This window comes from Passer domesticus, chromosome 13 (genome assembly GCF_036417665.1).
Source record: "Passer domesticus isolate bPasDom1 chromosome 13, bPasDom1.hap1, whole genome shotgun sequence".
Taxonomy (NCBI): domain Eukaryota; kingdom Metazoa; phylum Chordata; class Aves; order Passeriformes; family Passeridae; genus Passer; species Passer domesticus.
This window is the reverse complement of record NC_087486.1, coordinates 18,091,688-18,104,256: the sequence shown is the minus strand read 5'-3', so window position 1 is coordinate 18,104,256 and position 12,569 is coordinate 18,091,688. Positions and strand designations below refer to the sequence as shown.

The following is a 12,569-nucleotide window of genomic DNA, read 5'->3' as shown; positions in this document are numbered from 1 at the left end:
TCTGCTTCCAGAAGGAGAGGAGGAACATGCAGAGGAGCTCACACAGGCTCCCATGTGCAGCCTCCAAGCAGAGGGATGCTGGCAGCAGCCACCCTGCTGCACCAGGCATGGACCAGCACCCAGAAACCCTCTCCAACCCTCCCTGTTGCAGTGACAGAAATAGATAAAACCCAAGAACCCTTGTGGTTCAGCGTGTATAGCAGATTTGAGCTGCTCAAGGCTTCGGGAAGCCTCATTTACATGTCAGCACACTGTTAGCACCTGGGTTTTGTGTTCCTTCGTCTGCAATCCCGCACGGGGCCTTTCCAGTCAGCCAGGCCTGCATGTCCACTTCAATAAGGCAATTCCCATGTTGATCTGGGGGATCAACAGACCTAATTATTGATCTCAGCAGATGCAGCTAAGGATTAATGACCTGTCCCTTGGAACTGGCACTGCAGGGCTGTGCCCCCATTGTCCCCTGGCTGTCAGTCTGGCAGCACCAGCACATCCCCTCCCTCCTCACCCACATGGAGGTGTTGTCCCATATGGTGACAGCTGAGGCTGGGATGCCCAAAGCCAGCTTCAGGATGATTAAAAGAAGGGAACAGTTATGGTGAGCCCCGGGAGGGAATAACTGAAGGAGTCATGACTGTGGGGAGCAGCAGTCACGGGACGTTCAGCATGACCCACATTTTGCCTGGGCTCCAGCTAGCACCACCTCACTGCAGGAAAAGCCCTTCCTCTGTCCCATCCCCTGTGTTCAAGGCATTCAGGAAAAAAGGAGAGACAGTCTGGAAAGGATGTTTGCAAGAAATTATACGATGTGCTCTGCGTTGAATTCATAAGAGACATGTGAGACATGAGAAGTGCAGAGCGCTGAGGGGCACAAGGATTCTGATGGAAGCCAAGATCCTTTGATGGCATCCTTCTGGAACTGGCTGCAGTACCTTGGAAACTCATTAAATGCAGCAGAAAGGACAAGTGACGTACATCTATTGATGCTCTGAGCAGCAAATTAGTTTTCAAATCTATTCAGGGCTCACGCAGTGGTACTGAGGGGCCAGTGGGAAGCGGCTGTGAGAGCCTTCCTCAGCTCGTGTGGGGACCCTAGCTGCCCTCAGGGAGGGGCTGCCACTGGCCCAGCTTCACAGGGACATCAGGTGGCCACAGACAGCTGCCCTGAGCAGGGCTCAGAGGGCTGCACAGCTGCCACGGAGTCATCCCCTCCCAAAACATGCCAGGCTGCTCTGAGGGCCTCTGCTGGACATCTCCTTACAAACAGAAAAAAGATCATATAATACAAAAGGGCATCAAAACCCAGCTCAGAAGACACAGAATGTCAGCACCTGAGGGCAGATCAAGTAGTTAACAGTGATGAGGAGGTTCTTCAGAAAGAGATAATTTCCAGTAAGCTGTTGTTTTCTCTCATCATCCCGTGCAAACACCTGGAGAGCCTCGAAGCAGCTAAGGTTGGCAGCAATCTGGTGGAAGGCCTGAGGAGCTGTCTGCATGGATGAATAATCACCTGTTTCAATGAATCTTTAAGCACATGAATAGACAGATGAGAGAAAACTTATCAAAGCACTGTATTAAGAGAACAGGTAGGCTGGAAGATGCCAGGCTGGAAATGAGGTTGAGCCCTCTTCAGCCACGACAGCCAAGGGCCATTCTTGGATGCCATGGGAGCCTGCAGTTGCTGTTCTGTGTTATTTTGCCTCCTGTGAAAGCTCTGCTGCCCTCTCCTCAGCAGAAGAAGAGGAGTAGGGGAGAAAAATAAATCCAGAAGAGAGGCCACAAGAGGCAAGGGCAACCCCCAACATCCCTCTGACAGCCCAGTTCCGCCAGCTGGCAATGAAATCCAACAAAAACCACCATTAGGAGTGGGTAGGAGGGTGCAGACAGCAGGACCTGCAGAGGAAGAGATGGGATCTGCATCTTCCCAGAGGGTCTCAAACAATGGCTGCAATCATAAGAGTCAATGCTGTCCACCCCAAACCCTGCTGGGAGCAGGTCCTCACTGAGGCTGGATCCTGCATTTCCCACTCCTGTTGTTCATCTCCCAGTCTCCCATTCTTCCCTTCTTTCTTCCACTCAATGCCCTTTTTCAAGCTCCCTTCTGAAACACACCACAATGGGCTGCCACAGCCTCCTGCACACCCTGCGCAAAGAGCAGATGCAGGTGCCTCCTCTTGGTGAGTGTTCTACACCTATTGCTTGGAGGGAATGCAGAGAACATGCCAAGACCTGGGAAAGTCACAGCAGGTCAGGAAAATAATGTAGGTGGTTAGGGAGGAAAATCTCTGAAGCCTGTAAAGGCATTAGCAGAGTGTACAGGCTGTAGTAAAAAGGATAAACAGAAAACAGGATCACAGAATCATTTAGGCTGGAAAAGACATCCAAGATCATCAAGGCCAACCATTAATCTCACACCACCATGTTCACTGCTAAACCACGTCCCTAAGTGCCAAATCTGCACAGCTTTTCAACCCCTCCAGGGCTGCTCCAGTACTTCACAACCTTTTCAGTGAAAAAAAACTTCCCTAATCTAAACCTCCCCTGGCAGAACCTGAGGTTGTTTTCTCATGTCCTGTTGTTTGAGGGAAGAGACCAACCCCTGCCTGGCTCCACCCTCCTGCCCGGGAATTGTAGACAGCAAGAAGGATGAATAAATAGTGGCTGAAGATACAGAGGAATACATGTTGTGTCCAGCTACAGAACCACGTCTGCACTCAGAAACAGCAAGTTTGGGCTGTTTTTTTTGGCAGAAAGTGATTAGGTAACGAGCCTGAACATGTATTTTAAATGGAAACCACCACAATAACTCAAAGGCTTCAGCAGAGAGCATTTACTAAACACGATGAGACAGAAACAACATGTTTTATATAATGCATGAGCTGTGATGAGTCCCTCCCTACTGAAGCTCTGCTGGAGCAGCTTCCTGGTGCTCCCCATGCTTGTCACAGCCCTGGGCACCACTGGCTGTTCTGTGGGGCTGTGTTTGCAGGGCAGAACACCTCCCACAGCTCTTAGAACACCAGAAGCCATGGACTGAGGAGGCCCTGCAGGCTCTGGGAGCACTCACTGCTGTGTGAAGGACTCAGGAGGACACGGCCACCTGCCTGAGCCCCAAGTACGTGGGAGAAGCCAGTGGAGTCCAGTGCTGGGGGAGTGTATGGGAGCTCACTGCCCACAAGGGATGTGAGGCCAAACACCCATTTCATCCTCACTGCTTGTCCTCTGTGTCCTCTCAACGCACCAGCCCAACCCAGAGAACTCCCTCCAGAATTCCCTCCAGAATTTCCTCAGACTAAGCCCAGTCCCTCGGGCTGAGTCCAAGGTGTCCATCCTACCTTGTTCCCTCTCCAGCAGCCACAGGCACATGGAGAAAACACACCTGGTATGAGACAAAGACCTGACCCCACTCTCTGCCACTTCCAGCCATCAGCAATTGCCCCAAACATTTCTCCCCAGAAACCCAGGAGCAAACCTTGGATTCTAGACTTTTCCCTCCTTGCCTTCCTGAGAGCACAAGGATGGCAGTTTACTCTTTAATTGTTAATTACACTTCCTTGTTAGATTTCAAAGGCTGAAAAATGTTTAGGGATTTATTCTTCTGTGTAATTAACCACAATGATGAAACACCCATTTATACTGCACTGCAGTTTTTGTTAAGGTTATTCATAATGGGAAAAGGCTAAATAGGTTGAGTTCATTATCATTACAGAAAAAAAATTGAGGTGACCCAATCAAATTAATTTGAAATTAAGTGCAGTGAGGCTGATAACTTCACACAAGTCAGGAGTTCGAATAAAAATAGAGGAGACAATCTAAAAAGCAAGAAATTATAAGCAGTCAAGGAGTGGAGCTGGAATTACTGCAGCTGGGAGATGGCAAACACATGGTGTGGGCAAACAGGGCCATTGAAAAAAATCAGGGAAAGTGGATAAAGAGATGGGCAAATACTGCAGGATGTAAAAGTAGAAGCTGGAAGAGGAAGGGATGAAGATGGATTGGAAATAAATGGGTAGGGACAGTACTTGTTAAGCTAACCAGATTTATTTCTCTGCACAGAAATTCTTATGTCCTTACAAGACAGCATCAAAGCAAGGTCTTTAATTTTACTTTTCCGGGGTTTATTGCTTGGGCCTCTGTGTTATTTAACACCAGCGAGCACCAACCAGTTTCAGTGCACAGCTGGACCTAACTCAAACCCCTTAAATCTGGTGGAATTTAAGGTGTCCTGGAGGAGCTGCTGCTGCTTCTCCAACAGAGCAAGGAAGTCTTGTGCTCTGGGAGAATGGACACCACCAGGGGACTGCTGGACAGAGCAAGGAGACTGCATTCCCACATCCCTCTTCCCTCAGAAAAAACAATGGAAAAGCAGAACCAAAACCAGGTGGACCCCACAATGCTGAGCTCTGTTGGCACAGCAGGAGGAAACAGAGCCCATCACTCAAGGAGCTTCTCTGAGGCTTCTTTTCAGAAACAAACACATGTTTTGTGCCTCTCTAGGCTTTACCAGAGTGGGGCAAGCTCTCAACAAGCCTTGGAGCTGGGTAATACAAATAATGGTGAATGGGGTATTCAGGATTCACATGGTCATGCTTTAAGGGGTTTAATCTCTGGGAAACAGCTAAGACAATCCATGGAAAACTTGTATGTGGCTACAGGATCATGCTTCAGTTCTCACCAGTGATGAGTTTACTCCCAAGCCTTTACCAAGTCCTGTGGCATTATTTTAGCACTCAGGGCCAAAAGGGAACAGTGAGAGCCCAGCAGTGCTGGGCTTGTGGGCAGAGGCTGTGCTGGGACTGTCCCATGCCCTTCTAGGACACATGGCAGATGTCAGCTCGGACCACCAGTGGGACATCCTTGTCCCTGGACACCCCATGGGGTGGGTTTTTAAAGGTCTGGCCAAAATGCCATGAGTCTCTCACTGCAGCTGCACAAGTGGCTGCCCTCCCACTTCCCCACTCTGGGCAAGCCAAAATCTCACCTTGTAAGACCTTCTGCCTTGTCCCCATGAAATACAAACTGCTTCCCTTTGCCTTGGAGGTCCCACAGCTTAACTTCTCTCTATCCTCACCTCCACCTCATCCCTAAGCACATGGGGAGCGTTTGGGATAAAGCTTCAAGAAGGCATTCAACATAAATTATTATTCTCATTCTAAACGGATTACAAAAATCCTTTTATTACAAAATACAAAAATGCTCAAATCATTGGTGTGGAAAAACATTTCCTGTAGGTAAAATTTTCAAAAATGGAGGTTTTAATCAAAAGCATAATCCTTTCTGGCTAACATTTCCAGTCTTGTGAAACATGGAGATACAGATTGCACAGAGGCCTGGCTGTGCCACGAACAAAGGGAGATGCTGCCTGTAAATAGCTCAGAGGACATCAGAAGACACTTCTCTCATCAGCAATCTTTTTTAGCTTAATATAGCTCCTCTTTGCATAAAACATTGACATTTTTGTAATGTTTGGACCCAATGGTGCGAATGCTGATTGTCATGCGAAGATACTGGAGTGTACCTTCAAAATATGCAGGAACATTTTACAGACAGTAGTTTCACTTGCCTCCAAAATGCTGGATCTTAATATTTCATACTTATATATATTTAAATGTTAGTACCACAGAATAAATTCTAACATGCTTTTATGCTAATGCAATCACTGGAAATCCAGATAATGCTGTGTATTGGCATATACTGTTAGTGAATTATGGATACGTAAATGTACAACCCCACATGCCTAGCAATTATTTTTGTTAGTGCATTTAACTTTTATTTGCAATCAGAGCACTTGAGGATTGTTCAAATGAAGTTTACTTTTGCAAACTGCTGAATGGAAAAACATTTTGTTAAAGGCTTAAAAACAGTAAGAGTGTGATGAGGTTTTAGACTTGCAATAAGGGCACTGCTCAGAGAACTCCTCCAGATGGAACGATGTTTGATTTGGTCACAGACTCAGCAATTAAAACCCAAATGCCTGAAGTGAAGGACATATAAGAAAAACATGAGATGAAACCTTGATTTCTGCCCTGTCAGGTGAAGAAATCTGCCTCTCCTGTGGCAGAGGCTCCCAGAGGCAGATGGATGCCAGGAGGTCAGACCCTGGCAGCTGGACCTGGGACACTGTGCCCTGAGGTCCCAGTCATGCAGTCTCCTATGGCTGCTTTTCAAATCTGTTTTAAGCCAAATAAATAGGAGCAATATCAGGAAGGAGAAATCCTGAGCTGGCCCTGTTGTGCCTTCTCCTGCTGCCTTTGCTGATCCAAGTCTTGGCCAGCCCCTGGCCTGTTGCCTCAGGATGCTGATCCCCTGGAAAACCCTTTTATTCCAATGGGCTTCCAGCACAGCCAGAGCTCTGAGCCAGGTCCTGGCAGGACCTGGGTGCTGCAGCTGTTTGTTCCATTCTGTTTCACTATGTTTCCACCTGTTTCACTATGAGCAGAGTTAAGGACAGTGCAAGTCTGGAGATCTGGGTATTTCTGAGAGCTGAAAAGTTCTGGATGTGACCCAGGCACATCTGGAATTGCTCTGTGTCCAGTGGTTTCCCTCCTGTGTTAAACACTTGTCTACAGACAAGGCCAAACTCCCTCATCCAGACTGAGCTGTGCCAGGAGTTACTGACCTCCTGTGCCAGGCTCTGGAGCTACTATCATCATGCCCCGATTTCCCTCTGGGAATGTTTGCCTGGCTTGAAACCACTGGCCTGAGCCAGCCTGGCTGAAGAGACCTGGGAAGTGGCCACAGACCCATTTGGTGAGCAGCAGACCATTGCCTCTTCCCAGGCTCAGCATCCAGCACAGGATCTGACACCAGCCCCAGGCACACAAGCACAGAGCAGATCATGTCCCTGCAGCCCAGCGAGCTGTGACACCTCTGGGAATTTACTGCAAAGACCTACCACCTCTCTAAAGTTCCCAGGAACAACCATGAGGGAAGGAAATAAAAAAACAAGCCCTCAGAGAAAACACAAAATGCTGTGTGAAGTACCTGAAATGCCCCCAACAGTTTAATTAGAGCATGGAGTAAGCTGAGAAAATGTATGAACAAACGAATTAAGGAAGTGAGCACACAGCAGACGAGTTGGCATGTAGGTGTCTACTGAGAAAGCTTAAACAGGGCAAGGGGAGAAAAAGCCACTCAAACCAAGGCATAATATCCCTCACATTTTGGAGCAGAGCTCTCAGACAATGTATCATCCAAATCACTCCAAATTACCATCTGCCAGAATGTCCTTCAAAGAAAAAAGGTCCACAAGTTTGCAAAGCAGCAGTTTCATGTTGCCATATCAGAGGAGAGGCTCTCTCCAAAGAAGATTTTTGCACTTGAGTGAGAAATACTACACAAAAGTGTGACTCTTGTGGCCACTGCTACACTGTCAGATACCATGAGACAATGAATTTTTAGACTCCTGACCATGTTATGGCAGGTACACCTGGAAATAAACTCTTTAACAGCCCCTGCCATTTCACAACTTACCTGAAAATGTTTCCAGACCCTCTGCATGATCTTCTCTGTATGTAGAAAGGGTCTACATAAAGAACCCGAGCAAACCACTCCAGTATTGTTTCAGAGACTGAGATATACTAGAATATGAAGAGCAGGTTTTTTTCTGATGCATCTTCCTGTCATCCCTAAGTCAGGCTCTGTTTCAGACTAAAAGCTGGATCCTTTCCTGGTATGAACCTGGAAAGGCTTCTGCTCCTGTCCACGAGGCCCATCACTCCACACACTCTGAGGGCCAACTGCTTTGCATATGAGATTGCCAAGTAAATGCAGGTCTGTGGACCATGTGTTAGACTAAGCAATAAATAATTTATGATGCTGGAGAAGGTGACTGTATTTTTAGGTGTAGAAATATGCAGATAAAACAGTCCTGACCTTCAATTTTCACTCTGCACTTCTGATCCTGAAGTTTGAGTCCATCCAATGCATTTCTAAAGCCTCTGCAGCTCTGAATGAGCAACACACCCCCTGCAAAGCCCCAAAACTCAAAAATGAAAAAGGGGACACGAAGAAAACCCATGGAGCCCATAGGATACCTCCTGCAGCACTACACATGATGCCCCAGCATGAGACAGAGCAGGCTCCTTCCCTTGAACCTCAAACACCCTGCAGGTCAGTCTCCTCTGGATTCTGGCTGCTGACCCTTATTCCTGACCCCACATCTAATCAACACCTCTTTGATGTCAGAGACACGTGTCATGGGGCCCAAATCTCTCTCTAAAACCACGGGAGCTGCTCAAATCAGCACCTTGCCTTCCTCAAGCAGTCCAGGAGCAAGGATGAGGAAGGACAAAGGTGCTCACTGGGGTGCTTGTAACTGTACCCTCCACCACATCTTCCTCCGGAGAGGGCTGTCAATGGGAGAGAAAGAGAATTTTTCCCCTCTTGGACTTTGTAGAAACAGGGAGCCCAAGGAAACTAAGAAACAATCATAGATTTGACACCATATTACTTCTGGATATGTCCAATGAGCAAGATAAGGACACAATGAAGAGAAGGGGAAATGGGTGTTGCAAGGGCTAGGAAGGGGACAAGACAATTTTGTGGTGTGTCACAACACAGCTTTTGGTCTCTGCTATCAGAAATAAACCAAAGCAGGTGAAGAGAGGCAGAGCCCAGATGAGGGCAGGTCTCACCTGGACAGGGCAGCTCCCAGGACGAAGGCAGCATGTTCCTTCAGTGAGGTCTCACTGCTGTTCAGCCCCTCGATCACCAGCTGGAGCCCACCCATGGACAGGAAATCCTTGGCATTGTCCACCTGGGAGAGAGCAGCTTCCATCAGCACAAAGCCCCATCCTCTGGAGAACACCTCCCTTCACACCCAGAGCATCCCTTCCCTCCTGCTCTGACCAGCAGGGAGTCTTACAAGGAATTAAACATTCTGAGGGAATGGCTGTGGCTGAGCTTGGCACAGCCCTGCCCATGAGCGGCGATGTCACAGCTGCACAGGCACAGTGTCCTCGTGGGAGGACACTGTCACACTCAGAAGGCATTGCTAGAAACTCAAACACTTTGATTATAGCTATCAAAACTGCTCTTGACACATATTTTGGTAATTCAGGTGGTGTCAAAAACTTGATATATCTGCTGATGTCAAAAAACTCCAGCTCTTTGCTCTCCCCTGAGCAGGCCTTTACTAGGGACCCAGGGAACTGCATGTTTTGCAAATGAAGTTAATTAATTGATGCTGTAATTGTAGCACCAGGAGTCAGAGATGTTTAGGAGCCTGTCAGCACCAACAGGGTGCAAAGGGGGCATGGGAGTGAGGAGCATGGGCAGTTCTGGGAGTTCTCCATGAGTTCCATCAACAACTTCCCATGGACAAAGAAGGAAAAAGCCAGTCCCTGCTTGGAGGGGTCAGCCAGGAGCTCCCCCAGGGAGCAGCCCCACAATGACTTTTAGCAAACAACAATGGATTAACTGCCACTAGGGAAAAGTTTACACATTAGTGGGGATTCATCAGCCTCTGGCTCTAAGTGGATCAGGGGCTAGCCAAGCACAGTCCCAGTGGGCATCTGCTCTTGGAGAGGAGATCAGAAAAGGCTCCGAGTGCTCACAGACAAAATTTAGAGAAACAGCACAAACTACTTCAAGTACAAAATTCAGTCCAAAGTCAAATCGATGCATTTTGGTATTCAATGATTTTTTTTTTCCAGTTTAAAAGGGGATCTGATGAATGCTCAGAACTGCCTGCACAGAAAAATCAGGTTTAGAAATTCAACATTTCTCTCTGAAAGACAGGGACACAACAGCAATCGTTGGCAGATGGAAACAGAATATAAAAATGAGTTATCAGCGGGGCAAGCTGACCCCCTGATGGGGTGGGACAGGACCACAAGCCATGCAGGGCATGTGGGACACTCTTCTAGTCAATGACTTCATGCTCAGTGTTATATTTATCTCAGCCATGTACCTTCATCAAAATTGGTCCTAAGTCAGATATTTCAGGTACCCAGGGGAAGGAAGAAGCTTTGTGTCCTACAGGTCTGTCATTACCAACCAAAGCAGGACCTGGGGAGCTCCAGCTCATCTCTGCTCCCCAGTGGGACAATGCCCACCTGTCCCTCTGCAAAGCTGCTATCTGCAGGTCTGCTGGGGCTGATTCAGGATTTGCAGCAGCTTTTGTATCCTTTCAGATGCTGTTCTTTTAACTGTCCCTATAAACCAGACCTGCCAGTTCTCTCATTCTTCTGCAGACCCATCTTTATCCACAAAGAAATCCATGCAGCAACCCAATTTCAGCTGCCAGTGGGTCCTTTTATTATTGAGCCTCTGTAAAAACTGGTTTAGTGCTGGAATCGGACATTGACTTCTGCACCAGAGGGAATGTACGGACAGGCAGGAATTTGCATCCACCAACTGGTGTGGTAAAACCAGCCCCTGCTGTAACCTCAGCAGCATCAGAGTCCTTCATGCTGCCCCAGCGTCAGTGAGACACCACAACAGCAGAATGTAAATTGTGCTGTAAAGCTTATTCTGAAAATGTGTTTATCTTTTTTAACCAGAGTCTGTCGTGAGAGCTCCAGTTCTAAAACTAACAAAATCCCCAAACTTAACAACTTGAAGGTATTAACCTCTCTGGGGAGCAGCAGATGCTGCAAGGCAGCAGCTCCTACCTCGCTTCAGTCCACTAAAATCGGCACAGAAGAAAAACCAAAGATCAAAAGAGCTCTTGAGTAAAGTACACAGGCAAAGCAGGCAAGGGGAGGGATGGGAGAAGAGCAAATATGACAGCAGTTATTCAGGAAGCAGGTTTGAATTGGAGGAGAAAGAAAATAGGGAGGGAAGGTGAGAGAGAAAATGTTAGAAAACAAGAGCGAGGGAAAGCAGCATGTCAACTGCACGCGATGGAGAGGAAATTAGCAGAGAGAGAGAAGGTGTAGCATGTCAAAGCAGAGGACAGGGGAAGATAAGCAGAGTAAATAATTGAGAGAAAGAGCCCGCAATGCCTGAGAATGGGTCTTGGCTCCACACACTGCTGTGCAAGCACCGTGAATGCTGTTTATGAGTTACACTCTGCCCTCTTCACATTTGCATTCGGGTTTTGTGCGTTACAGATAACCCAGCAAGCCAAACCCTCCTACTTCTTCTCCAAGATAGGCTCCCGAACATGCCAAGCTGAATCGTGGCTGAGGAGAAGCAAACCAGAGCTGGCAACCAAAAGCTGAGCAAAGGCAGAGCCCTTGGGCTGGCTCTTCCAAGACTTGAGAGCGCATCTCCCCGGGCTGGGCACCAGCCACGGCTCCCATGGGGCGCCCGAGGCACGAGCTGCCCCACACCCACTGCTCCGGGGTGACCATGGCACAGAGCAGGGAGCAGCCTTTGCTTGCATGTCCTCCAGGGTATGGCGTTTTCCACTCCACAGGGCATCCTGTGCCCCAGAGGCAGCAGCAGGATGGCCGGGAGCTGAACAGTTCTGAAAAGCCACTGCACAGTACTGCTCTCATAGAGGCTGGGGAAGGTGGGACCAGCAAAGTGGCCCCACTTGTGGCCTGGGCCACCAACACCTGCAAGGATACCCTGCTCCCACGGCAGGGCTGTGAATCTCTGCAGAGTCCTGACAGTTCAGCCCTTCCAGGGTTATGCGGCACAAGCGTCCTTTGGCTGCTGTTCAGTAATTACATTAAGCCAGTGCTGCTAAAGTCAGTCCCAAGCAGAGATAATGCTCTGGACACATTCAACTGACTGGAAGAAGAAAGAGGAGGAAAAGACATGCTGGCTTAGAGACAAGTCATATTTCTTATCAGCTTCCTGCCTGACGAGAAGGTGCTGCCCAGCCATCTGCCCTGACAGCACGGGCACAAAGCAGCACTGTGATCGGCGCACAAAGGAGCCCCTGTGCTCCCGCCAGCCTCCTGCCATTCCCTCTCTCTGACCCCTTTGATACTGCGTGTGCTTCCCTTTGATGCTCCAGTCCCTGCTCCTCTGCCATTCTGAAATTGTTTGCTCCATCCTGTGCTGCAGGGATTTTCTGCTGGAATAGTCCTGACTCTTATGCTGGAATCCAAGGCATCCCAGGGCATTCGGGGAGTTGCTTTTTAGCATAATGGCCTGATGCTCTGGCACCCTTAATCAGGCAAGATTAGCCCTGAGTACAAATATGAAGCTCTTTGGGTGTCCATTGTTCACAGTTATTCTCTGAGTCACACAGATGCTGTCAGTGACACAAAAGCAGGGAGAACAAACAGCAAGGAGGCATGCCCACAATGGCAATTCAGAGTGGAAATTCAAGACAAAGAGCACTGGAAATAACACTTCTATCAGCTGGCACATGGACTTCCTCTCTCACAGCAGCAACACCTCAGCTACCTGCCCCCCAAATACCACATTTTGTTCAACAAGTGCTGTTCCAGTGAAAGGGCTTGCACTGGCACCTCCCAAGAGTTGTCCCATTCACCCTCTGAAATGACAAAGTGCCACTGGAAACTCTCCCAGTGCACTCCAGGCTCTCCCAGTCACTGGGGAGGGAGAGGCCAAGTCCCTTCCCACACGGTAGAGCAGAGGCTGGATGCCCAGACACCCTCCCAGGGGTGGCACCAAGGCAGGCACGAAGCCCAGGGAAGCAGACCTCT

At 48.5% G+C, this 12,569-nt stretch overlaps 1 protein-coding gene across 6 annotated transcripts in view; it reads right to left on the bottom strand.

Annotated features, from left to right (window-relative positions):
* Positions 1 to 12,569, bottom strand: part of SIL1 (SIL1 nucleotide exchange factor) — a 97,822-nt gene that overhangs the window by 29,223 nt on the left and 56,030 nt on the right. For all 6 annotated transcript variants that reach the window (XM_064388003.1, XM_064388006.1, XM_064388008.1 and 3 more), the window contains one exon: positions 8,634 to 8,755. In XM_064388003.1, the coding sequence (XP_064244073.1) occupies positions 8,634 to 8,755 (122 nt within the window). The remainder of the gene's footprint in view (positions 1 to 8,633; positions 8,756 to 12,569) is intronic.